This window comes from Tursiops truncatus, chromosome 12, assembly GCF_011762595.2.
Source record: "Tursiops truncatus isolate mTurTru1 chromosome 12, mTurTru1.mat.Y, whole genome shotgun sequence".
NCBI lineage: Eukaryota > Metazoa > Chordata > Mammalia > Artiodactyla > Delphinidae > Tursiops > Tursiops truncatus.
In genome coordinates this window covers 67,244,575-67,261,341 of record NC_047045.1, presented here as the reverse complement: position 1 = coordinate 67,261,341, position 16,767 = coordinate 67,244,575, and the positions used below count along the sequence as shown (strand labels likewise).

General features: G+C 36.1%; 1 protein-coding gene across 2 annotated transcripts in view; it reads right to left on the bottom strand.

Moving 5' to 3' along the window:
* VTA1 (vesicle trafficking 1) overlaps window positions 1-16,767 on the bottom strand; it is a 65,389-nt gene that overhangs the window by 23,048 nt on the left and 25,574 nt on the right. For both annotated transcript variants that reach the window (XM_033867784.2, XM_019951751.2), the window contains exon 5: window positions 2,565-2,673. In XM_033867784.2, the coding sequence (XP_033723675.1) occupies window positions 2,565-2,673 (109 nt within the window). The remainder of the gene's footprint in view (window positions 1-2,564; window positions 2,674-16,767) is intronic.

Genomic DNA, 16,767 nt, shown 5'->3' with positions numbered 1-16,767 from the left:
CTTACAGTACAGGACCATGTCTTATCCAACCCTAGTACGCAGGTAACGCCGACAAAATGACTTTAAAAAAGAAAAAAAAAGTTTCTTAAAAAATGAATGAAAAAAATGTATAAGATTTAAAAAATGCAAGCACAAGGGTATGCCCTAGGAAATGGGAGGTCATTACAAATTTGGGGCTCTATACCATGGCTAAAGCACAGAAGTGTTTCTCATAATGTTGGTACTATGTTCTCAAGGGAAGACTAGATTATGTTAAGTTGATTGGTTGATTGGGACATTTTCCTGGAAGGCTCAATGGGGAAAATATATACGTGTTAAGTCTTGTTATCTGGTTGAGGAAAAAATACATCCACTTAAATGTAGAATAAGAGCATAGACGTTAGAATGATAAAGATTTGGGTTCAAATCCTAGGTTCCATTAACTAGTCATTAGAGCTTGAATAGCGATGCCCAGCTACCAACAGAATTATATGGGGACTAAATTAGATAATATATGTAAAATGTCTATCACAGTGCCTAACACCTAGCATGTGCTCTATAAATTATAAATATTATCATAAATTATAAAAATACTCACTTTATTAAATATATATTTTGTAAGAAACTATAAATACATACATAAAATAGCTCTGCAGAAATTCACATGAAGGCTTTTACAGAAAGGCACGATTCAGACAGGTAAAGAAAGATGAACATTTTAGGAGGGAGAAATGGTTTTAATTAAAGAAAGAGACAAAGGTACTTTCTTGCCGTTAACTTCTATGGATATAATAAAGGGTTTATATAGGTGTTATGGACTGAACTGTCCCCCCAAAATTCGTATGATGAAGCCGTAACCCCCAATGTGACGGTATATGGAGACAGGGTTTTTAGAGGTAACTACAGGTTAAGTGAGGTCATAAGGGAGGAGCCCTAATCCAACAGGAATGATCTGCGCCTCTCCCCCTCCTTTGCCCCCTCTCCTTGACACTCCACCATATGAGAACAGAAGGAAGGTGGTCCTCTGAAAGCCAGGAAGTAGATTTTCACCAGAAACCAAACTCTGCTGGACCTTGATCTTGGATTTTCCAGCCTCCAGAACTGTGAGAAAATAAATGCCTTTTGTTTAAGCCACCCCGTCTATGGTATTTTGCTCTGGCAGCCCTAGTGGACAAAGACGACAGGAGTAGGAAATAAAACTGGTCAGTGCCAGATCGTGGTGAGTCTTGCTTGGTAGGCTAAGGATCTTGGATCTTTTCTTTTGGAAAACTGGAAGTGACTAATGGTTTTGTAAACAGTAGAACTAACATAAAACATGCCTGACTGTGGTCAGTATTAAAGCAGTGAAGGAAGTATGTAAAACATTCCGAAATATTAAATGAAAAAGTGAGAGATCAGGTTGTAGCAATACACTTGAAAAAATCCAATTTCACCGCCATGCTGTAAATAACTCCAAAACTTAACCATGTCTTAGACTAGTTAACTTTAAACACTTAATAACAACTTAATATTACAGTATTCATGCTATAGTGTTAGTAAAAAGAACAAAGGACTTTGAGTAATAATTCAACTTATGGTTCTCCTTCTCTGTGGTTCCATGACATTAGGCAGGCCAAAACCCAGAACCTCAATTTCCTCTTCTGTAAAACAGAAATAACACCAACTATCTCTTGGAGATTTTTGAGGGTATGAGATACATGAAAATGATCTGCAAGCTTTAAGGCATTATATGAATGCAAGGCATTTATTATATGACTGCAAGAAGCATTCTATGTGAAAAAGGCTACCTCAAGATTAAACAAGGATATATCATGAAGTGTCCTTCAGGAATAGATAGCAAAAAATTCACTTGAAATGATGCATAAAAGCTTGCTCCTCTAGGAGCAGAGCTGCAAAAACAGTTTACACATAGTATTTACAGGTAGAACTGTAGTGTTGCTTTTTTACTGAGTGGCATTATAAAATTCTAAATAGTCCTCCAAATGAATGAATAAATAAACCAACCAACCAGATGTAGAACAGTGTGTGTATTACCAATTGTGTGAAAAAAGTGAGGGTATATATTCCTATTTACTAGTAATTTATAAAAAATAATCTCTGTAAAAATACACAAAACACTAAAAACATTATTTACTTATTTGGGTTTCAGTAGAATCTGGGAAGATAAAGGGTATGGTGGAAAGGAGAATTTCACTTCATATTTCTTATATACTGTATAAATTTTTAACCATGTGAAAGTATTACCTGCCCCTCTCCCCCCAAAAAACCCACCTCAGGTATATACAAAATAAATTCAGTGTTCTTTGTGGTTTGGAAACATTTTATAGATTAAAAAAGGACTGCCTGTCCCACGTAGGAAAGAAATCTGATTAGAGGCCGGAGACAGATATTAGAGCAGTTGACACAGACAGATATTAGAACAGTTTGGCCTTAATTTTTCACTTGTTCCTAAGTTTATAATTTTACACCTGATTTCGGACCTGATGAAGGAAACAAAATTGTATCACTCCTTCTAAAAACTCTGAATAATAATATATTGAGCAATTATCATTCTACTAAATCATTTTACTTAGATAAATACATACCATTATCTTCTTCAATCCCAACAGGCCCTGCTTGAGGAGTCTCTCCATTCTTTAAACAATTGTGAATATATGTTGCCTTCCACCTTGCATACTTTCTGTGTTTCACATTCTAAAAGAAATATTTTTATGTTAGACTGCAGTAAAAAAGTCAAATAAAAATATACATTATGATGACAATCATACTTCTGTGATAAAACCTATTTTTGCATGGTACAGCTCTGATATATTCTGGCAATCTCCCCACTTTATCATGGGATTCTACCAACTGCCTAGGGCTTGACAGACTTCATGAAAAGCCATCTTCCTCAAGACACATAACTAGTTCTCTTTTGTGGTTTTGTGTTTCAGAAAAGGTCTATAATGGAATTATAGGAGTGTCCTTTCAGCAAAACTGGCAACTTTTATGCACAGGACAGAAATAGGCTAAATTGAATTTAAAATTAAACGTAAAATAACAACATACTAAACGATTTTCACTAAAGAGGGAAAAATTAATCTGTACAAATATATGAAAACAAACAAAAAACTAAGATGCTATAGTGGTTACAGCAAACACATGAACATTAGACCGACAGCTACGCAAACTTGACCTTCTAACTTATGTTATTTACCAGCTCTAAATCTCAGTTACCTCGGTTCTAAAAAGGGGAAAATAATACATCACTGGGTTGCTGTAAAGAGAAATGCAAAATCAGTGAAGAACCTGCTAGTTGCCTCTTCTTCTTTCCTGGCTTAAAATTTATGCTACATGCTATAAAATAAGACAAAAATTTGCTTTAAAAATACAAGAGTAAAATCTGTTAGAATTTCGGATGGACTACTGATTTTCAGTTTATATTTTCATTTGACCTTTATTATAATCATGGACCAGTGGCACTGCTAACACCTGGGAGCTTGTTAGAAATGCAGACTCTTCTAGCCTACCCCAGACTTCCTGAACCACAATCTGCACTGCATCAAGGCCCCCCAGGTGATCTGTATGCACATTAAAGTTGGAGAGAACACATGACTTTATTATGTTGAAAACAACTGTAATTTGCCTTTTGTAAAGATCCACTAAGTCATCAATAACTACAAGTACTGCATACAGTCCAGATACTTAGTTGAGTATTCTGTAATGTGAGATTCTCTACATACTACTATAGATAAGTAGTACAACATACAGAAACCTAAAGAAAAGTAACCCTTCAAATTACTGAATTTGTATATTTAACTTCTCTTCTCTTATAAAACAATCCTCTCATATATTCCAGTTTTTAAAAAGTTCCATACGTTGATTTTCATTTTCTTCCAGGTACAATTATATTTTGCTCCACTTCCCCTTACCTGGTCCTTACCACAACCTTGAAATTTAGGCAGGTCATGTTTTACTCACACTAAGGCTCTGAGACATTGAAAGACTGACTCAATGTAAATACAGATTAACCTGGCATTCAAGGCCTTCTACATTGTGGACATGGCTTCAGTCTCATTTCCTACCATTTCCCTCAAACCAGCTGGGATTCTGCCTCACCTGCAGTCTTTCTCATGCTATTCTCCCTGTCTCATACGGCTTCCTCTTCTGCCAAAAGTCTCCTCTTCTCTTAGGTTCAGTTCAAATGTTTATTCCCGTAATGAGCTACCCTGACTCCCAGCAAGTCAACAGCTATTTATCATTTACTCAAGTCAGGCACCATGCTAAGCACTAGAGGTAATGGGATGAACAAATTAGGCATGAGCTTTGGAGTCCAATGTGAAAGCCAGGCAATAACTTCCATCACTAAATGTGACACCTGTATTATCTGAAGTCCATAATATTTTCTTCATCTTTTTCTCTTAGGATTCTATAATGCCAACATTATAGAGATGAGGAAGTGGCATTACAAAAGTAAAATGACTTATCCCATGTCACACTAGTAGTCAACCCAGCCATTCAATTTAGGGCTGTTCTGGTAAGCTACAATTAGCAAACTGCAATTTGTAATTTAGACAGGAATATATACAATAAGGGAAAGTGTACTTTTTTAATTATTTTTTTAACACCTTTATTGGAGCATAATTGCTTTACAATGGTGTGTTAGTTTCTGCTGTATAACAAAGGGAATCAGATATACGTATACATATATCTCCATATCCCCTCCCTCTTGCGTCTCCCTCCCACCCTCCATATCCCACCCCTCTAGGCGGTCGCAAAGCAATGAGCTGATCTCCCTGTGCTATGCGGCTGCTTCCCACTAGCTATCTATTTTATATTTGGTAGTGTATATATGTCCATGCCACTCTCTCACTTCGTCCCAGCTTACCCTTCCCCCTCCCCGTGTCCTCAAGTCCATTCTCTACATCTGTGTCTTTATTCCTGTCCTGCCCCTAGGTTCTTCAGAACCAGAAAATGGGCTTTTAGTTACTTTAAATATAAAGAGAATCATTTTGAAAGTAAATGAATAAATTGCTTAGGAAAGTTTAAGTTACCTTCTTTTGGAGTCTTTTAAAAATGAGACAGACTTTCTTTGGTCTGAAATAATTTAACATCGCCTAAAGCCTTAATTGGGTAAGTCGTATTGTAATGACTTTAGAAGGTTCCTTCATTCCTAATTTCATAGTATGAACAGTGTAGAGACATTTAAACCACGTTGGGTTCCTTCATTAGTATGTGAAGTTTAAAAAACATTACTCTAACCTGAAATGGGTTCATTTTAATAAATAACATTTAAAAAAATTTCCCCAAAGCAGATAAATCAACACAACAGTTTGATTTTTATTCCACACTATTTCCAAGACATCGCTAGAAACTGGTGCTTAAATTCTGAGCAGATTTTGGCAGTTGTAACTCAAAACTAATTCACCTTTTCCTTGTTTTCTTTAAAATAAAGGATGCTAAATATTAAACAATATTTGAAGAGGAGAATTTCAAGATGTCAATATTTTTGAAATTTTTAAACTTATTTTGGCTGATTAGACATCCTTTCTGGGAAACAGGAATTACAAAAAGAACTTTTACTTTTGTCCCTGGCCTCTATGTTCCTGTTTTGTAACTGGATTGATGAGAGTCACTGACAACTGCAAATTTTAGCCACTGAGTCAGCAGTTAAATAAGAATTTTCATTTAATTTTTAAATCATTTGCACTTGCTACACTGAAGAATGACTGGCCAGCAAACACCAATCATACGTTAAAACAGGGGTTCTCAAACCTGGTGCATGTAAGAATCATATTAGGGTGTAATAAAAAAATAAATTCCTGGGACTTCCCTGGTGATCCAGTGGTTAAGACTTCACCTTCCAATGCAGGGGGTGTGGGTTTGATCCCTGGATGGGAAGCTAAGATCCCACATGCCTCACGGCCAAAAAACCAAAACATAAAACAGAAGCAATATTGTAACAAATTCAATAAAGACTTTAAAAAAATGGTCCACATGAAAAAAAAAAATTCCTGGCCCAAATTATAGAAAACCTGATATAAATCATTCTCCATTAGCATACCAAAAAGCCACCTTGAAAGAGAATGCTTTATTTTTTATAACATCTTTATTGGAGTATAATTGCTTTACAATGGTGTGTTAGAAAATGCTTTATATTAGCTGTCTCCAATTCTTCCTCTTGAACCCATCCTAGTCAAGTTTTTATCCCTAGCATGCACTGCAACTGCTTTTGTCAAGGTTAAGGATTACTTCTCTTGCTAAATCCAAAGTTTAGATGTCATCTTACTTGTCCCCATTAATGTGGAAAGTTGAGTACTCCCTCCTCCTCGCAACCCCCTTTTCACTTGCTTTCCTGGTCTTCTGGTTTTGCCTCACTGGGTGTTCCTTTTCAGACCTTCATAGTGATTCTTTCTCATCTCCAGGGTGGGGAGTGCCACAGACTTCAGTTCTTAGACTTCTTTTCTTGTTTTCAACACTTTACCTTGACGACCTCTTCCAGTCTAATGGCTTTAAATACTGTGCGGTCAACTCCCAAATTCATATTCTCTGCTCAGACCTCTCTTCTGAACTTCAAGATGTATACATTCAACTCAGCATTTCACTTGTACATCTGATAGCTCAAAACATCCAAAGTTCAAAACCGATTTCAGATCTTCCCGCTACTCAATTCGTTCCTCCACGTCAGTAAATGTCTTGTAGTTGTTCAAGCCCCAACCTTTGAAGTCATTTTTGAGCCCTCTATTTCTCTCATATTCTACCAATGAATCTTAAATTCTGTCAGTTCTACATTCAAAATGTATCCAGTTTCTCACCATGTCTTCTATTGCAATTTCTGGTCTGAGCCACCACTGCCCTCACTTTGATTATTAATAATATACTAACGGTGCCCCTATTTCCACCGTTGTCCATTATAATGCAAGTAATAACACTTTAAAGATAGCAGTCAAATCCTGTCAACTCTATTTGAACTCCCCTTCCCCACCGTCACCTGCCAGCACTCTCCTCACTCTAGATTCAGCCACGTTGTATTCCTTGCTGTATCTTGAACTTTAACAGGTACCTGTGCTGTTCACAAATCTTTGCACTTTCTCTTGTCTCTTCCTGGAACATCTGAATGATTCACTCCCTTATTTCTTCAGGGCTTTGCTAAAATGTTGCCTTCTTAGTGAGACATTCCCCAAATACCTTATTTAAATTGACCTTCCTATCCCTACCATGGGATCCCTACCATAATACTTACCATATGACATACTATACATTTTATGTGTTTATTTGCTTATTGTCTGTCTTCACCAGAGGAATGTGATAACCACGAGGGCAGGGATTTAATCCACTGCTGTATTACTACTGCCTAAAACAGTGTTTGGCATGTAGTAGACATTAACAAATATTTGGTGAATGAATGAATGGACAGTAGATTCTGGAATCCATTTTTTTTTTTTTAAATCAAGTACCACAAACGATTCTGAAGCTGGCTGTCCTAGAACGGCACTAAGAAAAATACTGAACTGGAGTGAAACACTTCTTGCTAATGAATAAATGTGAACATTAAACTTCAGTACACAGTTTCACTTAAGCTTGCAGGGAGGGGTCAGTGGATAGGGTGAAGGGTGTCCTTGAAACCCCCTGCATTATATGAAAAAAAAGCAATACACATATGCATGGGAGAGAAGCCACAGCTTTCATAACATTTCAAAGTAGTTAGTGACACAAAAGAAAATAAGAATCTCTAAGCTGGTGGTAACATCACAGATAACACATTTATACTCTTAGGCCCTCAATTCTCCCAAGTATATTACACAAACAAGGGCTCTATATAACTCCCAGGAACACTGGACACAGCACAATGAGAAACACTTTAAAAATACATATTCAACAAACTTACTATCATGATTCAAATATTAAAGTGTTATCACAAATAATATGTATTTCCTGGAGACTTATTCAAAATTTTTATACCTTTATATTTATCAAAGCAACTAGAATTTTATAAAACAAATTTTAAAAATGAGAGTAAAACTGTACCAAAAAATCTTAACTATAATACACAAATACTTAAATTTACTCTATTTTTATAATATTTGAAAGGTACACTCCAATTAGATGAAAGATATCCAAAGAAGGTATGAACATTAACTATTTAAAACCTAATCCACCAGGGCAAGAAAAGAAGCCAATGCTATCTTCTGGGGGAGAAAAAAAAAAAAAAAAAAAATATATATATATATAGTTTTGTGAAGGAACTTTATATAATTTCATCAAGCTTGGAGAAAAGTTTTAAAACTAGTACACGATATCTTTCACTCAGATCACCCAATTGCTTACATTTTGTATTATCAATCTACTCATATACGCATGGACTTCCTATGCACATATTAATATGCAAAATGTTTACTGCATTTTTTTTCTGTACCAATTAAGAGTAAGTTGGAAGTCTCTCTGCCCCCTTACCCTTTCATTAATCATTTTCTAAGATCAAGGACAATCTCACACACAATGGTTATTAAAATCAGGAAATTTAACACTTACACAAGAATACTGTTTGATCCACAGTCCCAATAAATTCTGTCAATTGGCCCAATGATGTCCTTGGTAGTTCCTCCCCTGGGTCTATTTAACTTAAAAAGCATACATTATTTAGTTGTCATTATCTTTTTAGCCCTTAATCTGGAACAGCCTTTGTTAGTGTTTCTTGACCTTGACATTTCAGTTTGGATTTGTCTGATGTTTCCTCATGATTAGGTTCAGATTATGCATTTTCCACAGGATTTGCACTGAAGTGATATTTGCCTTTCTCACTTCATCTTATTAGGAGCCACATAATATCAGCTGGTCCCAATATTGAATGTGTTAGGTTTGACGACTTGGTTAAAGTGGTGTCAGACAGGTGTTTCCATTACTGGCTTACTATTTTCCCCTTTAAAATTAATAAGCAATCTGAGGGGAGATATTTAGAGACTAATGTAAATATCCTGCTCATCACCAAATTTTCTACCCACTAGTTTTAAATCCCATTAATGATTTCTAACTTCACTGTCATTTCTCTATTTATTAGTTAGAACGCTACGGTAAGGAGCTTTCTCCGTCCTTCCATTATTTATTTATTTATTCCATTGTATGTTTCAGTAGGGACGAATGAATTCTTATTTTATTCAATGCATTACCTATTAAGATCATTCATATTTCGATAGTCAAATTGTCCCTGATGCCGACAGTGGGAACCCTTTCAAGTTGGCTTCTGGATCCTTCTGACATGTTCCTGTGATTATGTGAACCATTTCTTTACTTTCTGGCACAGTAAGAAGATCCAGCTTCATTTAGTACTTTCCCTTACCCAGCCCTAGATTCAGTCCTTTCTATAAGAGTCCTGGTTGCTTTTATAGATGAAGGGTATTTAGAACCCAAAATCAGGCACTAGAGGTGCTCACTGTTATTGATGCATCATTGCTTCTAGGTTCTTTCAGTACAGAGATATAGGAACTATGTTTTATGTGCATGTGTACACACACCTATGTATGTATGCTGTATATACAAATACATGCATATACTGTATATGCACACATTTATAGTATACATACATACTGTTTATAGAAATATATCTATTTTGCCTTATTTGTATATTTAAAAGCATGAGTTAATATGGACATCTCCAATGCCAATCCAACAATATAATACAATATAGTCTTCTCCCACCCCCCACTGTAACTTCTTTCCCCAGAAGTGAGAAATCTGGCTTCCTCAATATATTTACTCATTTGCACAGTCCTCGAATATAGAGTAAGCAGTTTTAGAATTGCCAACTCAATATCATCAAGAAAAAACAAACCTACAAACAATAGTTCAATATTTAACTTTTTTTGCAGTAAAACTGATATACCTTGAGATGTATAAATCTTAAGTGTATAGTTTGAGTTTTGACAAAAAGATCTACCTGTGTAAAACATACTCGTATCAAAATACATTTCTAGTTCCCCAGGAAGCTCCTTTATATCCCTTTCCAGATCAATTTCCCCTTTCCATACACCAAAAAACTCCTAATTTTCTTCACTAGAATCAAGTTGTCTATTGTAGTACTTTATATGAAGGGAATCATACAGTTTGTATTCTTTTGGGTCTTTTTTTGCTCAACATAATGTCTACAAAATTGATCCATGTTTTAGGGTATACCAGTAGCCTCTTTTTATACCTTAGTAACAGCACAATTTATTTATCAGTTCCTCTGCTGGTGGACATCTAGGTTGTTTACACAGCTTTGGGATATCATGAATAAAGTTCCTATGAACACTCCTGAACAAGTCTTTTCTGGACATATGTTTTCATTTCTCTTGGATAAACACCAAGGAATTGCTGGGTAAAAAGGTAGGTGTATGTTTAACTTTACAAAAATCTGCCAAATCTCTTCCCAAACTGGTTATGACATCTAACATTTTCACCAAGCGATGTACGAAAGCTCTTGTTTTCACACATTCTAGCCAATATTTGATGTGGGCAGCCTTTATTCATTTTAGATAATTTTACTGCTTTTAAACTATTTATCCTACCAATGACTGAGAGGGGGGTGTTAACATCTCCAATCACTATTATGACTTTTTTCCTGTATTTTCTTTTATTTTTATCACGTTTTGTTTCATAAAGTTTAAAACTGCTATTAGGTACATAGACATTTATAACTGTGGTACCTTCTTAATGAACTGTAATATCTTCTTGATAACAAAACGTCCCATTTTACCTCTGGTAAAACATCATCTTAAAGTTTACTTTATCTAATATTAATATGGCCATCTCAGATTTTGCTAACTTAGTATTTGCATTGAATATTTTTTCATCCTTTCAGTTTCAAAATATCTGTGTCTCTGTATTTAAAGGATGTCTCTTATAAATAGTATACAGTTAGGACTTGCTTTCTACTTTTAAATTGGAGTGTTACTCCATTTACATTTATAGTATGTACTGATACAGCTGTATGCAGGCCTAAAATTTGCTATTTGTTTTATATTAGTCCTATCTGCTTCTGTTTCCCTCTGTTCCCTTTCCCTGCCTTTTTTTTTAGAGGGGGGGTTACCAAATATATATGTATAGTTACAATAAGTTTTAGTTAAATGGCATATATATTTTTTTAAAGAAACGAATAAAAGAGGGAATATATAGTTTTTAATGTATTTACTTATACACTGTATCAGTGTACTTTATTCCTTCCTATAAATCCAAGTTGTCATCTGGTATCATTTTCTTTCAGCCTGAAAAACCTCCTTTCTGCTGTTCTTTAGTTCTTTAGATCTTTAGTGCAGATCTGCTAGTAATGAACTAATTTATCTAAAAATGTCTTTTATTTTACCTTCATTATTTGAAGGGTAGCTTTGCTCTACATAGAAGTCTGAGCTGTCAGGTTCTTTTGCTTGTTTGCTTTTTCTTTCAGTACTTTAAATATGCCAATTTCATTACCTTCTTGCCACAACTTTTTTAAAAAATGAGAAGCCATCCATCCTTCAAAGCATTGTTACCTTGTGCGTAATGTGTCGTTTCCCAAGACAGCTCCTTCAAGATTTCCTCTTCCATCACTGAACTTTACTGGTTGGACTATCACAACCAGTAAATGCTCTCAGGTATGGTTTCTTTGTATTTATTTTACTTGAGGTTCACTGAGCTTCTTGGCTCCATAACTATTTTTTTCACTCAATTTAGAAAATCTATGGTTATTATTTCTTCAACATTTTCTTTCTAGTCTCTTTTTTGGGACTCCAATTGTACATGCTAGACCTCCAAATATAGTAGTAATAATACACAATACGCCTATTTCTGAATAAATTTATCTTAATATATAAGATTGAGTAGATGAGGATAGTTTCCATTAAAATTTTCATGTATTTTACGTGGATGTCCTCTCTAAATACAGGATATTAGAACATTATCCATCAACTAATAAAAGCAAAATTAATGTTTTTTAAGCGTTTACTATATGCTAGGTACTTTGTTAAAGGCTTTACATGTATTTTCTCATTTAAAATCCAAGACACCTTGAAGAAGTAGGTGTTACAATTTTCTTCATCTTACAGATGTGGGAACAGGCTTATATAAGTCAAATAACTTACCCAAAGTCACACAGTTATGAAGTGGCATATGGGATTTTGAGGCCAATGCCTGCAGTATTCTGAACCACATTATACTAACATTGTATGCAAAAACACTTCATTCATTTACAACTATTTGAAGATCATGTACAAGACACTGTTCTTGGCAATTATTATACAGAAGTGAATACAAGATACATGAAATTCATACTCTAATAAGAGAGACAATACTACCCTCATATCTTTCTATTTATTATTACAATTACTGAGACCTTCAGTGTACAGTGAGAGCATGAAAACTTAAGGTATGGTGTATGTACAAAACACAGTTTTGTAAGTAGATGAATTTCTCCTGATCTACCATGGTTTTCTAGGCTAGCAAGAAGATGTTGCTTAATTCTGAACCTTACAGTGCAAATGAATACCTTAAACAGACTACCTCCTTTGCAGACAGCTATTCATGTATATTATTATTCCAGTTATGTTGCAGCCCTGTTTTTCGAGTAGGGAGAGTCCATGATTGAGATACAAACAGGATTCTCTGGGAGCTCCCATAGAGGGATGTAGATCAGTGCCAATCAAAATATGGTCCCAGAACCAGAGCTGGCCTGCAAACTGTTTACCACTTTTGTGACAAGACAATACAGAAATTGAGAGCATTTAGGAAACTTATAGCAAATTAGGTTTGTATTTTATATGTCTTTTTAAGGTTTTATTTTTCTAGTTAATCATTATTTATATTTTACAAAACAATCAGCTTGCAACAGAATGGAAATTAAGAAGAAAAAAATGCTATACCTTTATTACACAGAGTTTGTTAATACTGTTCTGGGCCATAGCATCTGGGGACAAGGAACTTTTATTTTCTGATTCTGTTTTCTCACTGTAATTCAGGGTTGTGAAAGTGAAACAAGATATATCTAAAGTGTCTAAGCACAGTGCCAGGCAAATGGTAGGACTGGATCGCATCACTGTATTTTGTCATTACTACACCATATATCATCATACTCAGTTATTCTGCTTCCCTTTCCAAGTTGGAACACAAACCTTGTGAGGGCAGGAAAACATACCATATTCATTTGATTCCCCCAAACTAGCAGAAACTCAACAGATAAAGGCAAAATGGTATCTGCTCCTCAAACATTGCTAGAAGTGAAATAAATCTAAAATACAATAAAAGAAAGCCTATCAATACTGGCCAGAAGTAGTTAACACAAGATGTTAAAGAAAAATAACTTATTTATATTTTGAACATCGCTTGCTTTAAAATACAAAATTAAAAATTTTAATATATACTTTTGGTGACTTTATACCTAAAACTGGGACACTGATTCCAAGACAGTTATAACTGGAATGGTAGAAGTTTACAATGACAACAAATTTAATCAAATTCTGAGATGGAATTGTATACATAAAGCACAGTTAAAAGAGTTAAATACATATAACTAAACAGATAGGAGTGTTCAGAAACAGAATAGCAACAAAGTATTTTTTTTTAAGTTGAAGATTAAAGAAAATACAGACTTTAAAAATTTTTGTGAATACTGCGAACTATGAAAAATGACATGAAATTAAAAGGAAAAAATGTCAGGAAATAGACCAAGAAAAATGAGATCTATTACATTTTAGATGAGTTATGAAAGAAGTTCCATGTAAACAAGTCTGAACATTATCTTCAACTATAGATTGAAAAATGAAAAGCTAAACTATAGCAACTTTTGAAATATCTATAGCTAAATAGCTACTAAATAGCTACTGTTTTTACTCTGAGATTTTACCCAATGTGCAAATTTACAGCTACTGCCCGAGAAGATGTAAGAGTAGAATGAGACAGTCTCCCCTTTGAGGACTTGCAGTATAATTTACTCCAAAATACGATATATAACACTTAAGTCAGGGACTTCCCTGGTGGTGCAGTGGTTAAGAATCTGCCTGCCACCCTGAGAAAACCATAATTCAAAAAGAGTCATGTACCAAAATGTTCATTGCAGCTCTATTTACAATAGCCAGGAGATGGACACAACCTAAGTGTCCATCATCGGATGAATGGATAAAGAAGATGTGGCACATATATACAATGGAGTATTACTCAGCCATAAAAAGAAACGAAACTGAGCTATTTGTAATGAGGTGGATGGACCTAGAGCCTGTCATACAGAGTGAAGTAAGTCAGAAAGAGAAAGACAAATACCGTATGCTAACACATATATATGGAATCTAAGGAAAGAAAAAAAAAAAGGTCATGAAGAACCTAGGGGTAAGACAGGAATAAAGACACAGACCTACTAGAGAATGGACTTGAGGATATGGGGAGGGGGAAGGGTAAGCTGTGACAAAGTGAGAGAGTGGCATGGACATATATACACTACCAAATGTAAAATAGATAGCTAGTGGGAAGCAGCCGCATAGCACAGGGAGATCAGCTCAGTGTTTTGTGACCACCTAGAGGGGTGGGATAGGGAGGGTGGGAGGGAGACGCAAGAGGGAAGAGATATGGGAACATACGTATATGTATAACTGATTCACTTTGTTATAAAGCAGAAAGTAACACACCATTGTAAAGCAATTATACTCCAATAAAGATGTAAAAAAAAAAAAAAAGAGAATCTGCCTGCCAATGAAGGAGACACAGGTTCAATCCCCGGTCTGGGAAGATCCCACATGGCGTGGAGCAACTAAGCCCGTGTGCCACAACTACTGAGCCTGTGCCCTAGAGCATGCGCGCTGCAACTACTGAGCCCATGCACCGCAAATACTGAAGCCTGCGTGCCTAGAGCCCATGTTCCACAACAAGAGAAGCCAATGCAATGAGAAGTCCACACACAGCAATGACGTGTAGCCCCCGCTTGCCGCAACTAGAGAAAGCCCGTGCGCAGCAACAAAGACCCAATGCAGCCAAAAAAATAATTTTAAAAAAACAAAAATCTTAAGTCAACACATTTATAGTGTAACATTCATAAAGTTAAGATCCTAAATGAGTTGAGAGAATGGAGAAATGCATATAAGGGCTAGAATAATGGAGCTACGACTCGAAGAGAAGGTAACACTTAGACAAAGCAGGCTAAAAAACCAACGTTTACAACGGTGAAAGCTGAGCACGGGAGGTAAGCAGAATGGTCTGACAAACATACAATGGGACTGGTAAGAAGTAGCATAGGAAGGAGTCTGGACTTGCAATGCCAGGAAAGGAAAAGTCCCTGTTAGGTTCTTCAATAAAACAATGACAGAAGAGAATAGGTTCCAGGGTAAAAGAGCCTAAAATAGGAAAATTAATTAGGTAAACTGCAGTAGTGTAGCTTGTGAACCAACGACCTTTAAAAAAAAAAGGCTGGAATGTTAAATAAAAGGAATTTAATTAGAAGACGCAACATCTTTACGTACAAATGCCATAAGAAGGCCCCAGATGTTCGTCTTGCTCCCTCCCTACACTGACAACCTCTACATTGCCATGTCATGTTTCTTCTCCTTTCTTCCTACTAGAAATTAGTTCTCTGCTGTCATAATTTCTGGTGGCTCTACTTTTCATTATCATTTATATAACTTAAATGGGTAATTTTTCATCCCTCCTTTTGGAGCTTCTAATCTAAAACTATTTTTGCTTCTCTCTTTTTCTTTTTTTGTCTGCTTTTTCATCTTTGCTTTTTATTCTCCTTTTCCTATCTCTTCTTGCATGTTTGGAACACATAATCATAGACTGGTAGAGCTGCACAGGATCTCAGAGATCTGCTTGACCAGGCTTCCCATTTTATAGAAGAAAAACCAAGTCCTAAGAGGTAAAATGACCTCTTGGCTTGGAGTTTAGGCTTGGCTCTGACAACCACTGTTGCTATTCTTTTAAATAAATTTTCAGAACTGACAGGAAAAAACCATACCATTTTTTAAACTTTAAAAAATATAATTAAAAAACCCCCATTATCTTGATTATAAAGATGATAAAATTAAAAGATAATTTTAAAATACACAAATAAAGGGCTTCCCTGGTGGCGCAGTGGTTGAGAGTCTGCCTGCCGATGCTGGGGCACACGGGTTCGTGCCCCGGTCCGGGAAGGTCCCACATGCCGCGGAGCGGCTGGGCCCGTGAGCCATGGCCGCTGAGCCTGCGCGTCCGGAGCCTGTGCTCCACAACGGGAGAGGCCACAACAGTGAGAGGCCCGCGTACCGCAAAAAAAAAAAAAAAAAACACAAATAAAAACTACAAGATAATTATAATGCCTTCCCCTTCCTCATTTTCTGTTATTGTAGTCTTTAATGTTTCTCAAGCAGCATTCTTTGAGAAGCAAGGCAAACAACTCTTTTTGAAGAAAGTTCCAGCTTTATTAAAAAGCTATGGGATATTATGCAGGTAATAACACCACCACATTTCCTTTATGAATGAACAAATAAGAAACAGCAATTCCTGAAATATACCTACAGGAGTATATATTAAAAAACAAAATCTGGGGGCTTCCCTGGTGGCGCAGTGGTTGAGAGTCCGCCTGCCGATGCAGGAGACAAGGGTTAGTGCCCCGGTCCGGGAGGATCCCACATGCCACGGAGCGGCTGGGCCCGTGAGCCATGGCCGCTGAGCCTGCGCGTCCGGAGCCTGTGCTCCGCAACGGGAGAGACCACAGCAGTGAGAGGCCCGCGTACCGCAAAAAAAAAAAAACAAAAACAAAAAACAAAATCTGCCTACCTGAAATCCTTAAACTTATTCTTTTCCCACCTTTCTGTTTCCTGTCTTTGTCTCTGCTAGTGTTTT